Source organism: Lampetra planeri, chromosome 3 (genome assembly GCF_965212315.1).
Source record: "Lampetra planeri chromosome 3, kcLamPlan1.2.h2, whole genome shotgun sequence".
In the NCBI taxonomy this organism is placed as follows: domain Eukaryota; kingdom Metazoa; phylum Chordata; class Hyperoartia; order Petromyzontiformes; family Petromyzontidae; genus Lampetra; species Lampetra planeri.
The window spans coordinates 23203915-23229664 of record NC_136109.1 but is presented as its reverse complement, the minus strand read 5'-3'; the positions used below and the strand labels follow the sequence as shown (position 1 = coordinate 23229664).

Sequence of the window (25750 nt, the reverse complement as noted above, 5' to 3'; positions counted from 1 at the left end):
TGGTTTTAGTTCAGCGCATGCACTGTTAAGTTTACGATACTGTTAGCATTTCGGATTACATTAATTCCTCCTCATAAGCATTCTATATCGTTAAATTTACTTTTTAAAAAATACGTTACTTGAATTGAAACTTTTAAATGTGTTGCTTTTCGAGTGCGTAGTACAAAATGTGTCTGGTTACGTAAAAAAAATTAGTTGGGCATCCGACGCGCGCAATTTTGGTTGTTCTACCCCTCGGGGTGCTTTTGTTTGGCACCTTCCTAAACGGGCACCGCAGTTGTCCCCACGCTGGCCGAGGTGTGCCACTTATGTGACAAAAAAAGGTAAAGGGGCAGCCCTGCAATTTGCTTCCCACACCACTGCTGGTGGAAGGGCTTCCTCTGAAGGGATCTGTCGGGGGAGAACCTTGTCGAGACCATTTTGGGCCACTCTTCCACGCGAGCCAGACCGTCCAGGAAGCGATGTCAGAAGCCACACCTACCCCAGCGCACCTACCCCAGCGCACCCACCCCAGCGCACCTACCCCACCACACCCATCACCCGCACCCACCACACCTACCCCAGCGCACCTACCCCAGCACACCCACCCCAGCGCACCTACCCCAGCGCACCTACCCCACCACACCCATCACCCGCACCCACCACACCTACCCCAGCGCACCTACCCCACCACACCCATCACCCCTACCCCACCACACCTACCCCAGCGCACCTACCCCAGCACACCTACCCCACCACACCCATCACACCTACCCCACCACACCTACCCCACTACACCTACCCCACTACACCTACCCCACCACACCCATCATACCTACCCCACCACACCTACCCCAGCACCCCTACCCCACCACACCCATCACACCTACCCCGCCGCACCTACCCCGTCACACCTACCCCGTCACACCTACCCCGCCGCACCTATCACACCACACGCGAGCTGTCGGCCGACCAACCGTTGAGTAACCAATCACATTGCTGGGTGGGTAGAGGTGGGGGGATTTACGAGGCTTGCCCATTATTTAAATCAGTGATTGTTACCCGTTACTGCAGGCTTGTATCCATTCGGTTCTCAATCGTTAAAACATTTATTGATGAAACAAAGTAGTTGTACTTACGCGCGCATGCTTAATTTGTGTTTCGATGATTTACCTTCTAAAAAACAATTGGTACGTCTCACACCCTCAGCAAGGGTATCTCACCCCTCCAAGTTAAGAACCACTGCTTTAAACCCACACTGGGAGATCGAGCCTGTTGGACACTGCATTGCAAGCATTGGACCAAATTTGCCCTCGTGAAGGTTTCAGTTTCACAAGATCTGCGGTGGCCTATAAAGTCGCGTGCCAGGAAAGAATAGCAAACTCGCCATGCCTTTTCAGCAGGATTATATTTGTGTGCAAGCGATATTGATGGGCTGGGCTTAAATGTGTAAAGCTCAGAGCGAAGTCAATTAAAATATTCTGTGCTGCCAGCCACGAACGCCGTCTATAATTTCTTTCATAATAGATCACCAAAACAAAGACAACCTTGATACCCTCCACGGACTTTGTCAGCAACAAAACATCCACTTATTACATGTTTTAAGATCTAAAGCCATTGCGGTGTTACTTTATTGAGCTGTATCGAGCTGAAAAGACATCGGCTGCCACATACATTCTTTGTGGGTCAGCCGTGTTTCTAACGAGGATTGCCCGCAAGTGCATCCGAGGGAAAGAACCCGGTAAGTTTCCTCGCACAACGCCCCTGATAGTGGTCTGTGCTGCTGCTGCTGCTGCAGCTTACGAGCCAGAACGGATTGGCGACGCGAATCGAGTCGGAGGGCTCCACTTCAGCCGGGACACATCGACGCAAACGGCCCCATCACATCCATCATACCGACCGCTGCGGCGGTGGCTAACAACTAGTCACGGTGCCACCTAAATCCAGTCTTCCAGCGAACGCCCCCCCCCCACCAACGGAAAGAAAGATCCAGTGAGAAATGCAGCCCCGGTAATGTGCGGGTGTGCGCTATGTGCGTGCGCGCGTCGCTTGCGCGGGCAGGTGGCATTTAGAAAACTACGACGGGCTGGCAGGAGTAGGAGGAGGAGGCAGCTCACGCACGCCGGCCGCTGGGGTCGCGCCGCGCGGCTCACGCTGCGTTCACGTGCGCACGGTGCAGATGGGCACAACGATGACCAAGACGACGGTGCACACGGCCACCAGCACCAGCACGGCGATTTTGCAGAGCTTCGCGCGACGGAACTCGGCCTCCTTGCGCTTGAGCAGTGAGTCGTAGCCCGGCGTGTAGATCTCCTCCATCCAGTACTCGAGGTTGTTGGGGTTCAGCGACTCCTGCGTCTGGTAGACGAGGGAGGGACGCGGCCGGTATCGGAAACTGCGGCTCGCTCTCACAAGTCACAGTCATCGTGTTACACCTCCCTCTCACCTTGTCCTCTGCAGGTCAGATGGAGCACCAGAGTTATATTACATTCCAGGTTATATGTAATGAATGCCTATCTACGTATGCTGAGGACAGCACTTTTCCCATACGCTCTGTTATAGAGAGTTATCATTGTCGTATTGCAGTCTAACTGATACGTTAAATCCTCGCAGATGGAACTTAATGTGATTGATACTAGTTTGTTTTACCCTTTTATCTGGCAATAAAACTGACACCTTTTTTACAAGGAGTCATGTTTGCATTGACCACAATACCTGCGGTCAGAATGCGAACAAAAAACACAACTCTGATAATGTATGCACTGTCCTTGAAATATATTGGTCCACACCCGAGACAGCTTTTCTTAGAGCCTAGTCTCACATGGTGTTGGACCAGATGACGCCAAAAGGCGCACACCTCAATTAATGTGATTGTTCATCACATGACGATGCGAGGATTTGAACTCAAGATCTCAGCATTGCCGGCTCAGCTCTCTGACCTCTTGAGTCACCCAGCCTTTGAGATACCGTGGTATTAAGCCCCCAACATATGCAGATCCTTATCCTTATTAAGAAGATGCTGCCGAGCACAGAGAGAAGCGGATTTGTCTCGAGACATGTCACCTGCCGGACTGCGGTCCACGTCGCCCGTGTGGTATTTCACGAGGGGCTCTTGATCACCGCCTAGCACATTTATTCTAGATTTGAAGCTTTCGTGACTGCAAGGAATCATATTCTTAGGTTTTTTCGGTAAAGTCACGTAGGTAAAACATCAGAATTAATGAAAATAAAATCCGAAACGTCGTGATTTTTGTTTTTATTTTATTTTATTTTCATTAATTTTGATGTTTCACCTAGCACATGTCCGGCACGGCTTGCGAAATTAATTTTAATACCACGCCCGAAACGGTCATCACGCCTATGTATGCCGTGCAACGATTCTCACAGTGGGAGTAGTGGCACGGCAGGGCAACTGTGCTACAATCACTTCGATATGGATACAATGTCACGTTCGTGCACCAGTGCAGCGGCAAACGGAATATGAAACTCCCGAGGACTGTCCCTTGGGATGAGTTACCTGCTGCCGCAGTGTGTGCGAACAGCAACGCTAGGAACGCACGGGTACAGCTGGGCATCGTGCTGGCCACATTGGTTATTTTTAAAGGCTGCCGCTAATATCCCTTTACCCCAGATTTTGTACGTCTAAAATGCGGATAAAAAAATATATGTTGTTCAAAGCGTTGCCATTTAAAAAAAATGTCAACAGCTGAGAAACGTGCTGCTTTAGTGCTTTGTCAATCCCCTGCTGGATGTACGTCTCCTGCTGTGTCGTTTATCGGTGTTTTTGACCGTCCTTAACCACGCTGATCAGTGTGGGTTGGTGAAGGGGAGCGGTGGTGCAGCGGTTAGCGCGCTGCGCTACGAACCTGGCGACCCGAATTCGATTGCCGCTAACAGCCAACACCAGTGACGATTTATCTGAACCGGTCCTGGGCCTCTCCTAGTTCGACGAGGGAGACAAAGGCGGCCGCGCGTGGTGCTGGGTACACCCACTCCCTCGTGTGCAATGCCGACCTTCATAGGTGCTCGCTAACACAGCACTTGCCCCAGCAGTCTGTTACAGGCTATGCGGGAAATCAAAATCGGTGCACTAACCACTGCACTGCCCGCTAACCCCTCCACCCTGCAGCTGTCGCGGTAGACTTATCGTATGCACCGATGTCAAATGAAATAACTCAAATCGCGTTCAATATGCAGCCTTCTAATCTCCGCAAATCCTTTATGACAAACGCGACAACGTATATTTATTAGCTGAAATTAATATATTATTAAGGGGGGGAGATGTGTCAAATACAATACCATTTCAATTTACATAGCATCTAAATGCAAATATACCTGAAGATTCTGTACAACTGGGAAAGGAACATCGATTTGGGGATAAGGGGTGGAGTGGAATTGGACCTCGCAGTTAGTCAGAACTGGCAAGATGATAGGGTGATTGGATATTTTCAAACTCCTTGTTTTAAAACAATATATATATACTACTGTACATATGGGCACATCATCAGCAGCAGCTGATGATGATACAGCTTCTGCATATTATCAGATTAACATAATCCATTGTAATTGATAAATGACATTAACCCCCCTCTGATCTTTGCACTTGATAGTCACATTGATGACATCACCTTCCTCTATTAAAGACCAGAAACAGGAAGACTTCTTTACAATTCTGGAAAATCGCCTGATAAAGCTGGTTGCAATCACCAGCGAAACGTCGTACTCAAATTGTAATTGATGTGGGTTTACTTTCCAACACACCGGTGTACTGAAGTAGTACTAATTGATGGTGTCAGGTGGTGGTGGTGGGTTAACGCCGAATTCATATTTACGCGATCTCACCCAAAAAAACAAACCCTTTTAGGGGCCGTCCATAAATGACGTCGCGCGATTTTGGACGATTTTGACCCCCCCCCCCTCGTCACACGGCATCACAAAACGTCGGACCCCCTCAAATATGACGTCACAAAGCTCTGCCCCCCCCCCCCCCAAAAAAAAACAGGCTTCAAATCGCTTTAAACTATTGTCATTGTAGTGCGTATTTAATGTGCCGCTGCACTCTGATGTTGCAGGAGAAAACATTTATCAAAAAGTCGATTTAATTAAGTAGAACGTGTTGTCTATATTCATTTAAAGTTGCGCATTTTTATGTGACGTCACAATTCTCACCACCTCCTCCTCGTCACAAATGTCTGACTCCCCCCCCCCCTAGGTGGGTGACGTCATTTCTGGACGGCCCCTTTCGAACGATATAGGTATCCACCCACTGGAATGTTGCTACTTTTCATCATCTTCAGCTGTGATCTACCATCTGCTGGATGATGTGACGACTCGTGATGTCACGAAGCAGCAATCTATCGATCTGCCGCACACACACACGCACGTGGTCTCGTCGCTCCATCTCCACGGTGGTCATTCCCCCGGATGTGTGCGCTGTTCTACTTTGGCTGCCATTGCGTCGTTATTCTGGAAGATCACGTTCATACATCCAAGTAGCAATGCGGTATTGTATTGCTCGTACGCTAGCCGATGCATAGCCGATGCATAGCATCTGCTAGCCAAATCGCGCGAACGATTTACAGGAGATCACAGAGTCGCTAACAAGCGCAGGAGATGTGTATGTGGACTAAGTGCTCATTAGATAAACACAATGGAAATTGGGACTTCATTGAGCTGTCTCGAGCTGAAATGAAATCGGCTGCCACAAACATTATCCGTGGGTCAGCCGTGTTTCTAATGATGATTAGGATTTAAAGCAGGTAACGGAATCTGTTTATCTCGAAAGCACAGCGCCCGAGGACGATGCATAGATTCGCAGACACAATTGTAGTAGCCTCGGCAGGAGTCAGCAACACGAACGAAATCTGTAAAAGCAAAAGGGCAAATTCAAGGCCAACAAAGCTGAGAATATGTCAGGGATTTGTGATTCCAGTTGTATAGAAGTGAATGCTTCGTTGGATATAGTGAGTACAGTACCACGTTGTGGAAGGCAACAGTGGTCGTACTTTAGACATTTTAGTTTTCCACCACTGGCTCAAAGGCAGGCAACGTAAGCAGTAAAATGAAGCTGAACGCTCCGAACATCCGAACAAATTGTCTGTTTTTTTGAGCGCAACAAAAGACGTAGTTGTACTATACTTCTACGTACATATATACTCACTGCCTCCACCAACCCGCAGTGACCAGCATGATTGCGTTTGGCCAAATAACCCGTACGACCCGCCCAGCCACGGAAATGCCTTCATCCAGCAGTGGATCAACAAAAGGGCCGTACATGTCAATGATTACTCTCTGGTTCTTTCTGGAAAGTCACGTAGATAGAAAAAATAACAAAAGAAAACGACGTTTCGGTCGCTTCACCTGAAGACGGACTCTTGTGTTGCGGCCGAAACGTCGTGTTTTCTTTTATGCTTTTCTCTACCTACGTGACTTTACCAAAAGAACCTGAGAGTATGAATTCCTGCAGTCACGAAAGCTTCAAATCAAGACGATGTCAATGATTATTTTCAACACTTTGTCACTCCACTGGCACCTCTTGCGTGTTGTGAGGAAGGGCCCTCATCGTCTCCAACGTCACCGATGATATCGTTTTTGCTTTTTTGTTAAAGACGACTGCCATTTACGAGTTGTGTTGAGCGTTTTTCGTAATCACTGCTGGATGAATGCCTTTCCACGCAAGTTTCTTTCTCAAACAAATATCGCGCAGCATGTGCACGTGTCGCGGTGACTTGAATGCTGCTTCGTTGTCCTTGCCGTGATCGATACACGCGCACAGGCGAAGTTAATGATCACGGATTGCTTCCCCATTTCCACCGTTGACGGCCTGGGCTGGTGGGCATGGAGGGGGCCAGGCCGACCCGGCAGGCGCAAATCGGTAGTCACGGGCCCGGCTCGCTGGCCACGGGAGATTGCCAACGCGTTAGTGCCGCACGCTATCGGAAGTAATCTGCAAGTAAATGAAGCTCAACCTAATTTTGTCACGCAATGCATTGCTCTCTCCCCCACCCCCCACCCCCCGCACACCGCACACCTTCCTACTGCTCCCTCCCCGGGTCTGCCGAGGACAGGTTTGTCCGTGTCAGGCTCCAGCAAAGCACTGGCATATTCAGGAACGGTCGTGCCTAACGCTTAATGAGGTTGAGTTATTATTATTTTTTACATGAAAGCTGCTTCCTATGATCTCGCATTATTTTTGTTTTACCAGGTAAGGCCCACTGAGCTATTTAGCCCTTTTTCGGAAGTGACCTGGCCGCGAATTATAGCTCAACGAAGTGGCTTATCATGTGGAAATGTTTAGCAGCTAAATACTCGAAACGCACGTTTCTAAATGTGGAGGGAGAAACCGGAGGACCCGGAGAAAAATTCACGCGACCTCGGGGAGAGCAAACTCCAAATATACACCAGGTGTCAGGGTCGGGATCGATCCCACGACCTCCTGTACACCAGGTGAGGTAGTTAACATCTCGCCACCACGGCGTCCTTTTCCTGGAGTTGAACACATGATCTCAGTGGCGCCAGTCCATTGCACTAAGATGCACATTTACCCTGCGAGGCATCCTACATTAACGCAGATGTTTATTGTTACTTACCTGTAGAATGTGATAATCACAGTGCAACAGCTCGATTGGACTTGTCATGTAAAGGTTCCTTGTACACATAATAATGGTTATTTGCAGACCTTTGGCAATCCACTGGTGGATGAATGCTCCCACGTGTCGTGCCAGACACGGGCTGTTTGTTTTGCCAGACGTCACCACGCTTGGTCAGGGTCGGTTGGTGAAGGGATTTCCCACGACCGGTTCAGATATCACTCACCACCGATGTTAGCTGTGGATGGGAATTAAACTTGGGTCACTGGGTTTATAGCGAGTTGCGCTAAATCACTGTGCAACCGCTCTCCCATATCGCCTCGCGTCGATACATTTTTACCGAGCACTCTGCTTTCCACTCACACGCAAACGTTGTCCATAAAGAAATAGACTAAACAACCGACCGACATAGGACCCCTCGTGAAATGAGAATTCCACGTAAGTTGTGGTTTTCGTGGGCAAATAAGTCACTATTAATTGTGTACGTAGGCTTTGACGACCAATTTTCTGAATCATAATTGGTTTCTATTGGATGAAGTCGTCGTGTCAACGCGTTTGTCGAGATCTGAACTCCTGTTAACAAGCTGATGTTACTGGATGTAGTCTCCAGCCAAATATCGGTACCCATTTCAAAGTTTGTGAGTTTACTCACCAGCAATTACACCAGTCGCTGCTTAAGCGGTGATAAAACTGCCCACTCTTTGGTTCTTTGGGTAAAGTCACGTAGAAAGAAAATAAATTAAATAATAGAATACGACGTTTCGATTGCAACACAAGCAATCGTCATCAGGTAGAACTAAATTTGAAAAAGAGACAAAACACAGACACGGAGACACACAGACATACACACAAGCAGAGAGAGAGAGAGACAACACAGAGACACACAGAGAGAGACTTTAGTGTGTGTGTGTCTATGATGTGTGTCTCTCTCTGTGTGTTTCTGTGTGTGTATCTCTCTGTGTGTCTATGCTTGATTCATGCAACACATTTATCCATCGGCTGTGTCAGACGAAGGAGGGCTTACGACGACGGATAATCTTACACGATGACCTAACCGAAAATAAACCAATTATGAATCAAGTAACCTTCATACAAAATTGATACTGGTAAATATCCACCTTTCGCAAAGTGTGAAAACTAAGCAAAGGTGGCATTGTAAACGATATTTGACAATCCCCCACACCCTCGTTTCATATCAGCAACTAAATGTACTGTCTATTGTCAGCTTGAGTTGCACAATCTTTAGCTGCCATTACACACATGCGCGCTCGCTGTTGTACAGGTCAGAGCACGAATGCCCTGATAAATAGGTTTCAACAGAAAGGCAATTTCGATATCCCTGTTGCTCTTTCATGCTGGCTTAAGTTCAAATTGTTATTTTTTTTTCACTTCTCAACCTTTTATAGATTATTTTATTTGTGGAGTTAAATTTATTTCTCCGCAAGCTAAGGTCTCGCAAGAGCCTAATCATTATCAATTGGAAAAAAGTTATGGAACTTTTGGTCTCATAGAAGCTTGTGGAATAAAAAATAACTATTCCGCGCCATACTTGAATTGCTTTATGATCCTCGAGTCGGTGAATAAAAAAAAAAATTCTGCCAATTAAATTTGACCGAAGCGCAGATGGTGCACAAAACTGAATAGTGCAGTGCTTGCGTTATTACTTTGTCGATATAAAGAAACAGCAGTTAACGTGGAGATAACACAACAGCGTTGGCTAAAGCGTTGCTCATTTAGGGACAAATCCACACTTCTTGGGATGGAATGTATGTATGGTTGAACTTATTTCATACTGTATGCAGCCAACCGTGCTAATTGGTGCCGTGGTGTAATAGTGTAATGGTTAGCAACTCTGGAGCTGCAATCCAGAGGTGGCCGATTCGATTCTTGGCAGCAGCGGTTGAAACAATTGGCAAAGTTTTTTTTATATGTTTTAAATCACTACCCTCCATCATCTTTCGCACCCAGCATTAGACGTGGGCGCACCGTTGTCCATCGGCAGCTGGCGTACGATCGGGTAGAGTGTGCGTATTTCCATGTCTTCCAACACGTTCGGGCAACGTGGAAGAGTAGGCCAAAGTACCCTCCCTCCCATCGGCTCCGTTAGCTAGAGGTCATTCCGTCAGCAGTGGCGCGAGCCACGTGATTGCCGAGGCGCGCCTTTGCCACGCTGCTCAAATACGACGTCTAACTTGGGAGAGGGGTCGTCGTTTGCGCGAGTCATCGTGAGGGAAGGCAGGGCAGTCGTTGGTGGGAAACGGGCTCGGGGTTGGTGAGTGCTGCTGTTAATGCTGTTTATTATCTGGGGAGGCAAGGCCGCTATGGGGCCGTCCATAAATGACGTCACGCAACTAGAGGGGGGGGGGGAGGGTCAGACATTTGTGACGATGTGTGACGAGGGGGGGGGGTTTATTTGAGAAATGTGACGTCACATCAAAATGCGCAACTTTAAATAAATATAGAACTGTTATAACAATATTAATTGTCCTACAACATCAGAGTGCAGCGCCACATTAAATACGCACTACAATGACAATAGTTTAAAGCTATTGAAGCATGTTTTATTTTCAAAATGGAAATATGGTTTTGGGGGGGGGGAGGCAAAGCTTTGTGACCTCATATTTGAGGGGGGGTCTGACTTTTTGTGACGCCGTGTGACGAGGGGGGGGGGGGTCAAAAATCGTCCAAAATCGCGTGACGTCATTTATGGACGGCCCCTATGTTCCCGATATAAATAGGGCACTGATTTTCATGCACGTGCAATGGCGGTGGCGATCGTTCCCGTCACCGCGAGAGAGTGAGGTGCATGCTGAATACGCGAGACTCATGGCCAATGTGCGACACATGACGAGTCTGGTGATTGAATGGCGTGTAATCACATCGGCTTTCAAAGGAAGGAGAAAATCCACATGCAGAATTGTTAGCGTACTCTCCGGATTATGATGCATTTTATCCTCGCTGCACTTTAAATACGCCTTGAGGGTGTGTCTTGTAATCCAGTGGGATGCGTATGTGTGCGTGAGACCAGATTTTACCACTTTCATTATCAACATCGGGCACTCGTTTTGGGTACGACTTCCTTTCCACAGCGTCGTATAATCTGGAGAATATGGTCACAATAAAGAGTTAATTTCCATTTCTCTCTTTCCTGATGAAACCTCCGTTGCTTTAAATGTCAGCCTATTACGTGTTTTTTTTCTCTTATGAGGCATTTCACCTGATAATTAAAATGAACGTGCTTAATTTTTCTTTTTTAATCAGTGCGAATGACCTGCTATGGATACACATGGGCGTTCAACGTTCAAATGAATCAAAAAGTGAAGAGGGCACGAAGACGCATGGAGCGACCCATTCTTGGAATGACATTGCGAACAAAAGATGAACACGTGGACTAGAGAACACAGGTGGGGGGGGGAATAAACTACATTGTTTGTTTTTGCATCCTTTACGTGAAATAAACCCAGGAGACGCGTTAAAACATCGCCTCTTGATTTTTTTTGTGAAAAGTAAGTGGGCTCGAGGAGGACACGTCACAGAGAGATGGGCGGCGGTCAAGATTAACGCAGTGCGAGCGAACACGCACGAGAAGAGGGGTCTGCCATGAAGACGGAGCGACGACGTCATCTCGGGTGCAGATGCGACTTGGATTACATTGGTCAACACAAAAAACATGTTTTTTCTGGCATTGACTTTTGCAGCTGTTCTAGACTAATTTCAGGGTGCTGATTCCAAATCTGATCTCAGATTTGCTGTATCACATCTCATTTTTTAATCCTTTATATTAAGTTCACTTGCTTGCTTGCTTGCGCGCTTACGACCGTGCAAATCTTTCGGTCGTTTTTTAACCCACTTCCCGTGATCCAATCGAGCTGACATTTTGCACACAGACTCGTTGTGCGTGACAATTTCTTTTCGTGAAAAAAGATGTTCAAAAATTTTACACAATTTAGGTACATTTTTAAATATTTAATTACCAATTGCTTAATGGTGGCAGGCAATCATCTGACCCATAGGTGGCAGCCATCTCAAGCCAGAGGACGAGAGGACTCTAGCCGCCCGTTTCAAAGACCAATGTGGGCTGGGTTGTGGCCCATTGAACACGCATATAAAGGATTTATAGTGAAAAACTTTGTTTTTACGGGTTAATTTTTTATCCTATCGGCATACCCCATTTCATTGATTTTACCCAAAATTAACTCTGTCACTTATGATTGCAAGTTGTTGCGAGTCAGTGACTGCTTTAGTGTTAAAATATGGTGCTGTATTTTTAGGATAGTGTGTTTATAAAATCATTTTATATAGATATCCACATTTATTTAATATTTTTCTTCTGCAGTTTTAATTGAAAATGCAATATTTGATATCTCAAAAACCTGACGTGATAGACAAAAACTGGTGCCAGATTTGCAATCGGCTCCCCAAAATTACCTTAAAACCGTTGGAATACCTTATGCCAGAAAAAGTGTGTTGACCAGTGTTATTCCGTGACGGGATCATGGGAGATGACAATGGCTTGTGGAGGCCTTCATCCAGCAGCGGATTGATCATCGCTGATGAAGGAGATGATCATGATGAATGCATAATTGCTGATGAATGTGGTATATGTTTTGTAATTTGGTCTTTTGCACCGCTGCCACCACAGTTCGCTAGATAGGTTTTTTTGTTTGTTTAATTACCTCCACTATTTACATTTGAGAACATTCTAATAGCTCGCGAAGACATAGCGACAAAGCTTAACAGTATTTTGTCGGAAAAAAATCAATAACATAAAACAACAAAATGATTAATTGAGACTGCATGATATAAATTTTAGAAAAATGACACCGATATTGCCTGCACACATTGTTCTGCCAAAAACGCAGATTGATTGCTGCATAAAAGGGTTCAAAGGGCATTCTTGGTGTCTTTTTCATATTCTTACCTTGGGGCTTTTGGCGTTAAATCAAAGATACACAACAGATGCCTTCGGGCTGTTAAAGCAGCTATCTATTGCTCTGAAAGATTGATGCATCTGAGAATTGTATCGGCGCCCCTGATGTCCTTACATTATCACAAATGGCCAAGTGTAAACATTTCCTTTCGAATGTCAGACACACCTGCAATTTAGTGACGAGTCGGTGAATGAAAGAACAGCGAGTAGTTTGTTTTCTTCTTGGTTCTTTCGGTAAAGTCACGTAGAAGGGAAATAATAAAATAATAAAACATTATAAAATAATTCTCACGATGTTTCGGCCACAACGCAATCAGCCGTCCTCAGGTGAAGAACAGGGCTGTCTACCGACAAACCTGTTCTTCGTCTACCGACAGACCTGTTCTTCACCTGAGGACGGCTGCTTGCGTTGTGGCCGAAACGTCGTGAGAATTGTATTTTATTATGTTGAATTTTTTATTATTTTATTATTTCCATTCTACGTGACTTTACCGAAAGAACCAAGAAGATGAATCCCTGCAGTCACGAAAGCTTTAAAGCGATTAGTTTGTTTAGACATCTGTGCGGATGAATGGGGTCCAAGCTACGGACCATGAAGCAAATCACCGTAGTCCTCCTTCAATGGAGGAGGGATTCAAAAATTTCGCAAACTCCTGAAGCCTATTCTTAGGTTTTTTCGGTAAAGTAACGTAGGTAAAACATTAAAATTTATAAAAGTAAAATAAAATAAAAATCACGACGTTTCGGAGGCAACACAAGCCTCCGTCTTCAGGTGGAACCGTCACAGCCACGACAGCTGTATCAAGTAAATGAGAGATTGCAGGAGCTACCACTCCGTTTATATAATGGTTGGAGAAGTGGTAGCTCCTGCAATCTCTCATTTACTTGATACAGCTGTCGTGGCTGTGACGGTTCCACCTGAAGACGGAGGCTTGTGTTGCCTCCGAAACGTCGTGATTTTTTATTTTATTTTACTTTTATAAATTTTAATGTTTTACCTACGTGACTTTACTGAAAAAAGCTAAGAATATGAATCCTTGCAGTCACGAAAGCTTCAAATCTAGAACTCCTGAAGCCTACTCGTGGCTACCAGACCTTGACATTGGCATTTGTCTCCTGACCAATTCGCCATGCGTACGAACAGAATAAGTGGGGTGTTCGCCAGCTACTCCGGCTTTCTGAGCACACACCGACATATTTCGTGAAGAATTGGCCAAACGTGTCCAAGCCGGATGCTCCTGGAAAAAGCATTGAGACTCTTTGAGGGTTTCAGGTAAAGAAATGTGAATATCCATGTATCAATTGCAAACACCCCCCCCCTTCCCACTCAGTTGGTTCGATGGTCGTGATCCAGGAGTGGGGGGTGGGGGGAGAGGAAGTCATAGTTCAAGTATCGTCTTTTGTTGGTCTCCTTTTTACTGTCACATTTGTACAAGATGTGGTTTGCGTCATTTGTTCCATTACCCCATGAGTATTACTGGGATATAGCTCCCATGAATCATAAACGATCGTTCGTCACGCGCACGAACTTGGTGCATGTATCATGTGTGTGAGGATCGATTTTAATTGATGAACTGATGCAAGCCTAATTGTTTTCATATACAGCGAGTATGACTGGGGTAAATAAGTACGGCACTGATCGTATGCACTCCATTAGGTACACGCTATATCCACTTTCCTTTATACTGGGCAGTTCTCCATTTTTGGACACATATTTCTGACATACTGAAGATGTGGGTAAGCATTAGCGTAATCATATATTGGATTTTTTGCCTGGGGATAGTACTTTATGTCAATCGCCCAGGACTGTAATTCACGCGAAAAAAAATGTTTTTGCTTTTCTTGATGGAAGAGAAATGCTCGTAAAATTGCAAGAGTGTCGGAGGTCCTCATGCGGACTGGCTCTGTCGTCCACAATGGGAACTATGAAGGTGCCACGTTTAAAAACCTTTACAAAGGACACCACACATGATTATCATTGGGATGATGTTGACATGGTTACTGTGAGGTTGCCTTATTTTGTAGAACTGCCCATATGGAGAGGATGATAAGCCGCAAGCACAAAAATGGGAGCGACTTTTTTTTTGCTATTTCAGAAGTAATCCATAAGAGTTTCACCCGTGATCTGTCTTATGCCATTTAGTTCCAAACTTACGTTGCACTGTAGATGCATTCTAAGTGGCCGTTGTGCTCTTTATTGTTGTTCAATACCATTTCACATCTCAATGACAGCTTACTGCTGGACGAATGCCTTCCAGCACAGTGTCAGCCACAGGGGGAGGTGTTTGACCATACTTCACCATCCTGTTCAGTGTGGGTTTGTCAAGGGATCCTAGTGCCCAGCAGCAGCTCTGATTTCACCCCCCGCTAACGTCGGCCACGGCCGGTGATCGAACATCGGAGTCACGGTGCGGTGAGGACCCTACCACCCCAGCCCCAATCAGCGCCCTGTATAAACCGAGCGACGCTTGTGAGTGTCACTTCTCAATTGACGGAGGCGACGAGGCTGAATATCGCCACAACTAGTTGGGCAGACCAAGCCCGAAGCCCGCATCTTTCGCTTTTCAAGTTCCCAGAAGTGATCCTCGTCATTATGTACCCAGGAGCACTAATTGCGCGTGATGTGGTGCCTTTGCAGCTGGCGGCATTAAATAGCGACGCAGCGTGGTCGCAGTGTATACGGAATAAATGGCGTGCATGCCCAAGCAATCTCACAGGGAGCGTTCAAAGCTTCTGAAAACACAACATGGCCATCTGTTTAAGGAAAATAATTTTTCCTTGCCAAAAAAAACGGAGGCGTGCGCGTTACGGTGTCGGCTATGCGATGAATTTTAATCAGAGAGCCACGTGACGTAGAAATGAAGGTAAGGTTATGTGGCTCCTTGCCAGCTGAGGTTTCGTGTTTTTCTTCGTGTGCCATTAAACATAGTGCTTAGCCCCTGTCGAAGGCAGAGAAACCCGGACCCTGAATTTCCTTGGTATGCTCTACGATTAACAAAAATAGCTATTTTGAAAAAATATTTAATTCAATGTTGCAATTCGTCCTTGCTTGAATCGCCGTTATGTGTAATAACATTCCAGCAGTTCTTTGTTCTCCAAGGTATTTAACCGTTGCCGCGCACATTACGTGCTTTCCTTTGGAGGCTTCCGTGCCTGCAATCTGCCAGCAGCGAGCCGTTGGACTTTCGGTGGCTTCGTGCAAGGTTAAAAGGTTCTCCACGCACGTACGAGTCGCGTGCGCTGAATCCCAATAAAGACTAATCCATAACCACGAGGCAGGACAGGCTGCTCACCAACAGCACCCCCTCCCCCCCCCCCCCCTCTGTAAATCACCGTGCGTTTGTGGAAATCCTCGTAAATGCACGAACGCAGATTATTCATTTTTCAACGAAGAGCTTGCACGCAGCGGAAGGCGAACACGTAATTGGCTTGCCGTTCGCGATGTCCAAAGAGTGGCCGCAGCTGTGCCCCCGGGCGGTGCCTCTCGTATAGCGACACAAAGCAACACGCGTCGTGTTTTGGCCTTCACGGGGCCTTAATCGGACATGTCACTTTGATCCCCCTGAAGGGGCCCCGTGCCATCTGCGTTCGGAGCCCAGCATCTCTTTTTTTTGCTTTGCACGCGGCTGCGTCGCTGACCCGATGCACCATCGCGGCTCGCGTGCAAAAAAAACATTGCCGGCGTGACGAATGCATCTTCATGCGGTGAACGGAAAGAGCAAAAATAAAAGTGTGAGGCTCATCTCGGGGGTCTGGGAATCGGAACTCGACGTGAGAGGAAGGACGGGGAATTTGTTCCCTGTCATTGGGCATCACTCTGCCCTTTTCTGCGCATTCCGAAAAAAAATAATAATAATGCCGTGTCTGTAGTAAGTCTGTGCGTGTTCACGGTTATAGTTTGCGTTGCTTCAGCAAAACGTCGCCCTCGCTCAGAAGATGCCCGCGCACTTTCTGTGAACGTGCGCATTTCGTGTAAATTGAAATTCACAAAATGGTACAGTTGGCATTTTACTCTTCGCAGGGTTTTTTGTGCGTTTGTTAGTTAAACCCGTGCAATCACAAATACAGTAGTTGCCTTATTGGTTGTAAATCATCTCCGTCAGGCCATTTGCTTGAGTCATAATGGCCCCAAGGCAGAGTGTGAAGTGTGGTGACTGTTTATTTATTGTAGATGTAATACATGTGAAAGTCAAACTCCAAATATAAATGGGTGGCCTTTAAAAGCACCACCGCACTGCATTCCCTGAAGTCAAAGTTTCTCCTAATGCTCACTTGGCACAAAAAAAGCATGCGGCGTATATCCAATTTACCAAAAGCCACTCAAATATTCTCAAACTACGCATTTCAAATAATGGTATATCCTGAGCAAACATTTGCATAAAGAGCTGCAATGTATTGCATCATTGTGGCTACATTCGCATAGAGGAAATGGCAACACATTCTTTCGGGACAGTCTGGGGGCCTGCCCAAACAGCACAGAAAAGGAACCGTGCATAAAAAAACTACGGCGGCGAAAATTGCATTGTCCAAATAAATAATTATCGGCACCTGTTTATTTTTATCTATTTATTATTACGCACTCTGCGAGCCCGGCGGTCAATCCCGCCCCTAAGGGTCGGCCGCCTCTGACCTGCAGGTCGATTGCCGAGAGCTTGCCGCGCTGCTTGGCGTGCCGGGTGTACTCCTCCAGGGTCCACGACGGCTGACCCCGGCGGTGGCCGTCCGCTTCCCCGCCCGGACCCGCCGGAACCTCCCGGTACAGGGGGTTGCTCTTCATGTGCGCACGCAAAGTGGAGGCGGAGATTCGGCCTCCGTACACCTGCTGCACGAGCGCCTCGTCCGCTTGCACGTTGTCCGGCTTCGCCGAGAAGGCATAGCCGACCTCCATCTGCGAGAGAGAGAGAGAGATGATGGCGCTATGAAAAATGCTGGGGGTATGGAATGAAACGGGCGTCATCAGGGCGTGGTAAGGTAAGAAGCGGGCCCATCCAACCACGGCTTAATTTCAGCTGGTCCAAGTCTGAGCTCTGGAAATTATGTCCAAACACCCAGCACACTGCGTCCAGCACACCAGTGACGTGCGGGAGGTCAATGGCTGGGGAGGCACTGGCTTGTGGCAGAGCCAGATCACACACTGAGGGAGGCGTGGCCTCGCTAAGGAGGCATGTCGTCACTGAGGGGGCGTGTCCTCACTGAGGGGGGCGTGTTAGACACGTCCCCCTCAGTGAGGCAGATGTGATAGCTGCCTCCCCTGGTGCTTTTTCATTGCAGTTTCATGACGACCAACGAGCCGAAATATATGGAAGGCGAGGACATGAAATGAAGGGGTCTACAAACATTACGTTGGTGACATACTGAGATAGTAACAGGCACGCGCTCATTGCCCGCGCTCCATCCAGTTACTGAGGGGGTTGCGCAATCAGAAGGGAGGCTGAGCTCGTCGCTGCCTCACCTCTCGTCTCTTCCTGTATTTGCAGCGGAGCTCCGCAAATTTTGGCGATTTTGACAAAATGATTGGAATCGTACAGAAATTATATTTATAACACAGATCAGTGGGGAAATCTTAATATTTATTTAATTTGATTCTTTTTTTTTCTGCCTCCCCTGGTGAGGCTCTGCCTCCCCTGCCTCCCCTGGCCGCACGTCCCTGCAGCACACCAGTGACGTGCCACCTCCCAGTCTACTAGTGACCCAGAAAACATTCAGTGAGATGCGATGTCCTAAACCCAACCCGGTTAAGTAAACAGTGCCCTGCGAGAACAAAGGATCTATCGGCCCTTGACAGTCGTCTTCTTTCGTACGGCTGATGTGGATGCAGAACAACAGCTACAATTTCACGTTCACGTGGTCAAGCCCAGCGCGTCAGGAGCAGCGGAGTGTGTCGCCGTGATCTCTCCTTCGTATTTGTGGATCGGGCATTGCCTTGATAAGTTGTCTGGGCCGTTCTGGAATGACCACAGTCGCACACTGGAGACTTGACAGCAGTCACCTGGTAATAACCCAGTAATTTCTTGTTTCTTTTTCTATCCCCCTTTGCGTTACACGTCACATTTGGTAACCACCATAACGTATTCTGTACTCAAACGTTTTGATTTCCCTTACAGCTTTGTGCCCTGTGTGGCCACAACGGTTAGCTACATACGGTACAAAATAAGTTAGACATACATACGTACGTAAACGATAGCCCACCCCTAAGGCTGATCCACACTGAAACTGATTTCACTATTTCAAAGTAATTAGCTGAATCGTGGCACCAGGGATTATTTCAGTCGTAATTTTCTTCGATGGATAGAAAAGTCCTGTGATAAAAATGTAGAATTTTAATCTTAATTTAGGAGCTTTCGTGACTGCAGGAATTATTCTTTGGTTCTTTTCGGTTAAGTCACGTCTAAAAATAAAATAATAAATTAAAATAAAATAACATATTACGACGTTTCGATTGCAACACAAGCAATCATCATCAGGCATAAAAGAAATAGCAACAAAAATCTAACTAGAAAAAACTATAGACAGACATACAAGCAGACAGACATCACAACGGCACACAGAGAGAGGAGCAAGCTGACAACGCGGCACGGGCACGCAAGCCTGAAAATTAGGAGGCAGGCACACGAAAATTAAATAACCTAGTAAAATATCGAAATGTAATGTAATACAACACAGAGAGTCGGTTAACACACAATTAACGCATAGCCTGGTTGATTACGTGTTTCAAAATTTGCTAAGTTAGAATTTTAAGTGTGAGCAACAAAAATCTAACTATTAAACTATAGACAGACATGCAAGCAGACAGACATCACAACGGCACACAGAGAGAGGACACACATCGGCACTCTTTGTGCCGATGTGTGTCCTCTCTCTGTGTGCCGTTGTGATGTCTGTCTGCTTGTATGTCTGTCTATAGTTTTTTCTAGTTAGATTTTTGTTGCTATTTCTTTTATGCCTGATGATGATTGCTTGTGTTGCAATCGAAACGTCGTAATATGTTATTTTATTTTAATTTATTATTTTATTTTTAGACGTGACTTAACCGAAAAGAACCAAAGAATGTAGAATTTTAACAACTGGCTCAGGGATACCAAATATAATACAGCACTGTCCCGATCTTGCTAACCCATTCATTAACAAAAACATAAATCCCTTTGTCAATACATTATGAATGAAGGCATACCCATGCCATTTCAGTCATGGAGGTGGTTAGCCATACATCACCAAAATGATCAGTGAGGAGGGTTGGTGAAAGAGGCACACAGGACAAGTTGATGTCACCTGTGGCCATGAATTTAACTCAGATCAACCAGATCCCATAGACACTCCACCACTGCGCCACTGCTCATTCAACGCGACACCACGACTGAGAAACTCTGACACACAATACCTGAATGGGGCCCGACTGACCGTCGCCGTATCGCTCCCGCCGCTCGTACTCCCTGCCGGGCTCGTACACGTACAGCCCGCTGGTGACCAGGTTGTTGGTGTTGCCTCCACCTCCCATTCCAGGACATCCGCTGATGTTGCTGCACCCAGCCACTTTCTCCACGGCACCAGATCCATTGACAGCCCCAGAAATCATGCCGCAGCCTCCTCCGACAACGCCGCCACCGCCACCAGCTCCACCACCGCCGCCACCGCCGCTGCTGCTACCAGATTTCCAGTCTCCGTGCGGGGAGCTCGCCATGCTCACCAGCTTGGACTCGGTGGCACTGTTGTCCTCGGCGAGGGAGCGTGACGAGCGGCGCCCGAGCAGGCTGCGCCGCAGGGCCTGCACGCGCAGGCTGTCCCCGCAGCTCGCGTCCGACGAGCCCCACTCGGTGCCGCTCTCCGACTTGGGCATGTGCGCGCGGCGGCCTCTGCTGCATTGCTGCCATGCCCGTTGGCACGGAGCATGTGGAGTGTGTGCGCAACGAGACGGAGCAAACGTGGTGGTGACCGTGCAGGGCAGTTCGTCCTCTGTTTAAGACGCAGGCTTTCGTGACCGATATCATCCATAATAGAGTTTTGTTTTTAGTTAGATCGCGTAAATATATAAATGTGTCGTTAAGCCCGCCACCACTCGACACGGCCAACTCGTCAGGGTTGTCACGTAAACAGAACGTGGCCAATTCGTCACTAGTACAGCACACCGGTGTGTTGGAGAGCCAAGCCACAACATTTATAATCTGAGTATGACGTTTCGCCAGTAAATGCAACTAGCTTCATCAGGCAATAGACAGATTTGGCTGTCGCCTGATGAAGCTAGTTGTAATGTAGTACATCTACAATAAATACACCGGCGTGCTGTACTAGTGGCGAACTGGCATGTTCTGTTTACGTGACAACCCTTACTAGGTGGCTGTGTCGGGTAGTGGCGGGTTTTACGACACATTTATATATTTACGCGATCTAACTCAACTAAAACATCTTATGGAGTTCCTCTATTGAATGGCTTCAGTTTGTTCAAAATATCAATGTGTGGGAGAGATAGTTATCGTCATATGCTTTGGCCTGCATTGGGTTTTTCTGTTAAAGGGCAGCGATGATGCTCATGACGTGATTTTAGTCTGTTTTCAGAGGAAATGTGTTTTTTGGATGAAGAATATTTATGCTGTACCTTAAATGTGATCTGTAATCATTTAAAGTGTTAATGAATATGCTAACATTTGTCATAGAAGCGAACATTTACATTCAATAATTGTTTGAAAATATGTTTTGATATGCACGGAGAGGCCGTTTTAGCTTACATATTGTCAAACTTTCAACTGAATGTTAGGCATGGTTGATGGACCTAATAAAACAAAACGAGTCATTACAATTTGAATATGTCACCAGAATTAGTCAGCAGTTTCAGTAATGCATTGCACCGGTGGTGTTTTTTGTGTGGATAATGAGTACATAATATGAACCGTCTCCTGACTTTTTATAAATGGAGATGTTGCATTTAAAATTTACCAATTTTGTGTTTCACTTCAACCCCCGCAGCTCACGCCTTGTTTTGTTAGCCACCATTGATTTGTTATAATGAATTGGGCCAAAAGTGGACTGGGTAATGATCCTTTTTTTTTAATCCTTTATATTTAGTTCACTTGCTTGCGCGCTTACGACCGTGCAAATCTTTCGGTCGTTTTTTTAACCCACTTCCCGTGATCCAATCGAGCTGACATTTTGCACACAGACTCGTTGTGCGTGACAATTTATTTTCGTGAATTTTTTTTTCCAAAAATTTCCACTTTTTAGGATTTTTTTTTTTTATTTAAAATACAGAAATGAATAATAAAATAAAACCGATGCCATGCATATAAAGGATTTATAGTGAAAAACTTAGTTTTTACGGGTTAATTTTTATAGCGGTCTCTATGACCAAGTGAAGACGAATCATTCCACTTAATTTATTTCACGTGTAATGTTTTAAGTGACTGCCACTTCCAAGCGCGTCATTTTTCATCTGCAAAATATTCATTGGACTGGTGGCAGCGTTGGGATCTGACGTCAATATCGGCATCCGCAGTTGTCTCTGAATGAAATAAAACGCGCGGTCTATATTCTGCCTTTACATTGTGTGACAAAGGCACGCATTGATCCATCCACGTCTCAACACAGGCCAATGTGTATAGCAAACGCGCAATGTAAATGTTGTAATATCTTACACTGTCAAAAATAATCCATTAAGTGGTGCATTCAAGTATAATTTAAGTTCTCATTTGGAAGATAATTGATTTTCTTATATATTGCAAATAAGACTAGAATAATATTAGTTCTAAAATGTGTTGTCAATTTTTAAATGTAGCATTTTGGCCATAACTTTGACACATACTGGACTATTTCGTGAATCTTCTTGGTTCTTTCGGTAAAGTCACGTAGAAGGGAAATAATAAAAGAATAAAAATAAAACATAATAAAATAATTCTCACGACGTTTCGGCCACAATGCAAGCAGCCGTCCTCAGGTGAAGACCAGGTCTGTCGGGGAGACAGCGTCTGAAATTGCGTTGTGGCCGAAACGTCGTGAGAATGATTTTATTATGTTTTATTATTATTATTTCATTATTTTCCTTCTACGTGACTTTACCGAAAGAACCAAGAAGATGAATCCCTGCAGTCACGAAAGCTTTAAATCGAAATTTATTTCGTGAATGTTTAACTAATGATTCGGTGATGCTATGTTGGCGGTGGTGCACAAGCACACATAACAAAAAAACCATCAACACACATAAGTCCAATAACACTTTCTGAAAAGGAAAAATACATGCGTGACGTTTTGGGAAATGGCCCTTCTCCATACCGCACATCGATGAGTTATCGACAAATGAATATTAGGCGTGTAGTGATGCTTGATTTATCAATACATACTTTAGGTTTCATCATATATGCCTATTTATAATTGCATATTTAACAGTATTTTATTCAGGTTATGAGAATAATATGCAAACTATGCTCTTATTGTAAAAACAATACAAACGAGACAATAAAAAGCAAGACAAGAATGATTATTTTAGTAAATCTAGCCTTGGGGATGAATAGATGCAGTTCATTAGGGGGATGAATCGTCTCCACCCATCAGGAATATTCTTACAAGACTATTCACATTCACTAACGGCAACCAGTAACACTGTGATGATTCCATGTCGACATTATTATTATGCTTGTTCCCCAAGGAAAGCCACAATCAGTTTCTTTCTTTGCGCAGTGCCGTGCGAAGTTTTCACAGTAGGGGGCGATGATTGAAACATAGCATTGTAATTCCAAATCAGTACTGTAGTGTATGCAATTTTCCGGTACAGTAATTGTTCAAAGTTGAACCACACAATGCTACTCTTACGAAATGACGGTGAACACGCCCGCAGAGTTAAAGCAGTGCTGCCGCTCTTTTCGAGTCGTGAACCTCTGCGACGAACGAGCTCTGTCGCCTCGCCCCTCCACATTGCGCGCTTGATGGGGACATAGGAACTGTGAGCTTCGTACTCATCAGCGAGCGCATTGACCACCCAGCGACCATTAGGCTTACCTGTCCATTGTTGTCGTATTCTTCACCTGGCTTCTCATCGGTGGGAGACTGCAGACACGGCAGGGCCTCCTGCACGAGCTTCTCGTCCAGCTTGTTGAGCTTGGCCAGGACTTCAGAAATCTCGGCGCGCACGCCGGTCAGCGTCTCCAGCTTCCTCTCGATCTCGCCCATGCGAAGCACCAGCTTGCACACGCTCACCTTCAACTCGTCGTCCGGCTCGCTCGCGCCGCGCTGGCGAGAGACGCGAGACAGCTGGGCCTGCTGTTTGCCCTGATGGTTATTGTTGTCTTTATGCTTTTGCTGGTCTCTTTGCTGCTGCTGCTGCTGCTGCTGCTTGTATTCCTGCTGCAGAAGGTGGACCTCTTGGAGCAGGTGGTGGTCCTGCTCGCTGAGGGATAGGCTGCCGAGCGGCGTCGACTGCTCCGCGTGCTTGCGCGGCGTGCGCTCGGGTGTGCAGTCGGAGTCGGATTTCAGGTTGCGAGCCAGCGAGTTGCAGCTGTCGTTGCGCGAATGCATGGGGCCGGTGCCCGAGTCGCAGACGCTCACGTCGTCCAGAAAGCGAAAGATGTCGCTGATGTTATCTCGGAATCCTTCAGAGCCTTCTTCGTCCGAGTTGGAGCGCTTCTCGCCACCGCCACTGGCTGTGCCGGAGGCGCCGTCCACGGAGCCCGACAGCCCGTCACTGCTGTGCTTGCTGGCGTTACTGGACGGGGCAGATGGGGTGGACGGGCTGCCTCCGCCGTTGTTTTGCTTGCAAGCAGCCTCTGTTTGCACGCCTATGCTGTGCATGACCGATAGCGCACTGCGCTCTTTGCCGTCCCCTGCAACGGAGCCCCCCAGTTTAGATTTTGTGCTTCGGCTGAAGGAATTGCCGACCTGCACTCCTTTCTGCTCAGAGTTGCCCATAGCTGCACCCAGTACCTTAAGGGTGCCGCTTTCATCCACGGCAGCAGCAGCAGCATTGTCGTCGTAACAGCATTCGTGGATGTCTATCCGTGGGATTCCCTCATGCGCGCCGTTCGCCGTCAGCCTCGTCTCAGATTTACTGCCGCCGCCGCTGCTGCCTTCCGATGCGCCGTCCCCTTCGCAGCCTCGCGTGCACGCCGTCGCAGAGCCGGCGTCCTTGCTTCTGGGGCCCGAGTCCCCGACGTTCGGAGCTCCTCGGCCGGAGCTGCCCGCGGCCCCGATCCCCTGTTGAGGAAGCGCTCGGTTGGACACCCCGGCGGTGCTGGTGCCCTGCTGAACCCCGCGGAAGGAGCTGTCCGCGGTGCTGAACGTCGAGCGCGCATTCGCCTTGACGGGCGACGTCTCCCTCGAGTTGTTGTCGGACGAGCAGCACTCCACGGAGCGCGAGAACGTCGCGTAGAACCTCTCCTCCCACTCGGCGCCCACGTCGCGCCCGCCGGCCTCCAGGTATCCGCGCACGTACTGCGCCAGGTCGCGCTGCCCGCCCGCCGCGTCCCCGCCGCGCAACCGCCCGCTTGCAGCGGTCGCGGCGGTGGCCGGGGGTCGCGCCGAGGACTTGCAGTGAGAGTCGCCGTAAGGAGCTGGGGCCTCGACTTTGGCCAGAGCCAGTGGGCTTCGGGCGTCCGTTCGGCCGTGCGAGCGGAAAGCGGTGGCGCGTTGGGCGCCGCGCCGGGACGGAAGGGTGTTGGCGGTGGGGTCTCCATCGCAAGTCGGTCCCAGTCCGGGACCCTTTGCGCCACTGTTGTTGCTGCTGCTGTTGCAACGGCTCCATGCCGCTATGGCCGCGTCGCGTTGGCCCGCGTGGTGGTGATGGTGGTGGCTGTGGTGGTGCGGCTGCTGCAGCAACTGCTGCTGCTGCTGTTGTTGCTGCTGTTGGTGGTGATGGTGGTGTTGTTGCTGGTGGTGGTGGTGGAGGCGGTGGCTGTCGCTCATTATGGAGCCCCCCTTGTCAACAGCAGCGCCCGGGAGTTGGTAGCTCATGGCGTCGTGGGCACTTTCATTTGTTTGCGCGGAAACCGCCGTCCGGGCCGGGAGGAGGGAAGCGAGAGGAGACCCGAGGAGGAGGAGGAGAGGATTGCTCGCTTGGAGTGGTGGCAATTACGGTCCTGCGGAGGGCGGATCGCAGCGAGAGGAGCTCTGGGAGTGGCCCTGCGCTGCTGGGATGGAGCGCGGGGTGGGGTTACGTGCGGTCGGGATGGGAGATTGGGCTGAAAGAGTTGGGGGGAAGCTATGACCGCAACACAATGACAGATCGACCGAGCGCTGCACGGGCACAATAGAGTGGCAGTCACACTTGCGCGACTCG

The 25750-nt window shown here is 47.5% G+C and overlaps 1 protein-coding gene across 1 annotated transcript; it reads right to left on the bottom strand.

Moving 5' to 3' along the window:
• Positions 1 to 1592: 1592 nt before the first annotated feature.
• MINAR1 (membrane integral NOTCH2 associated receptor 1) lies at positions 1593 to 25750 on the bottom strand. The gene is made up of 4 exons (XM_078624028.1): positions 23479 to 25750; positions 19877 to 20359; positions 17129 to 17386; positions 1593 to 2337 (listed from the first exon to the last, which is right to left on the bottom strand). The coding sequence occupies exons 1-4, from the start codon at positions 25423 to 25425 to the stop codon at positions 2140 to 2142; spliced, it is 2886 nt and encodes a 961-aa protein (XP_078480154.1). The 5' UTR covers positions 25426 to 25750; the 3' UTR covers positions 1593 to 2139.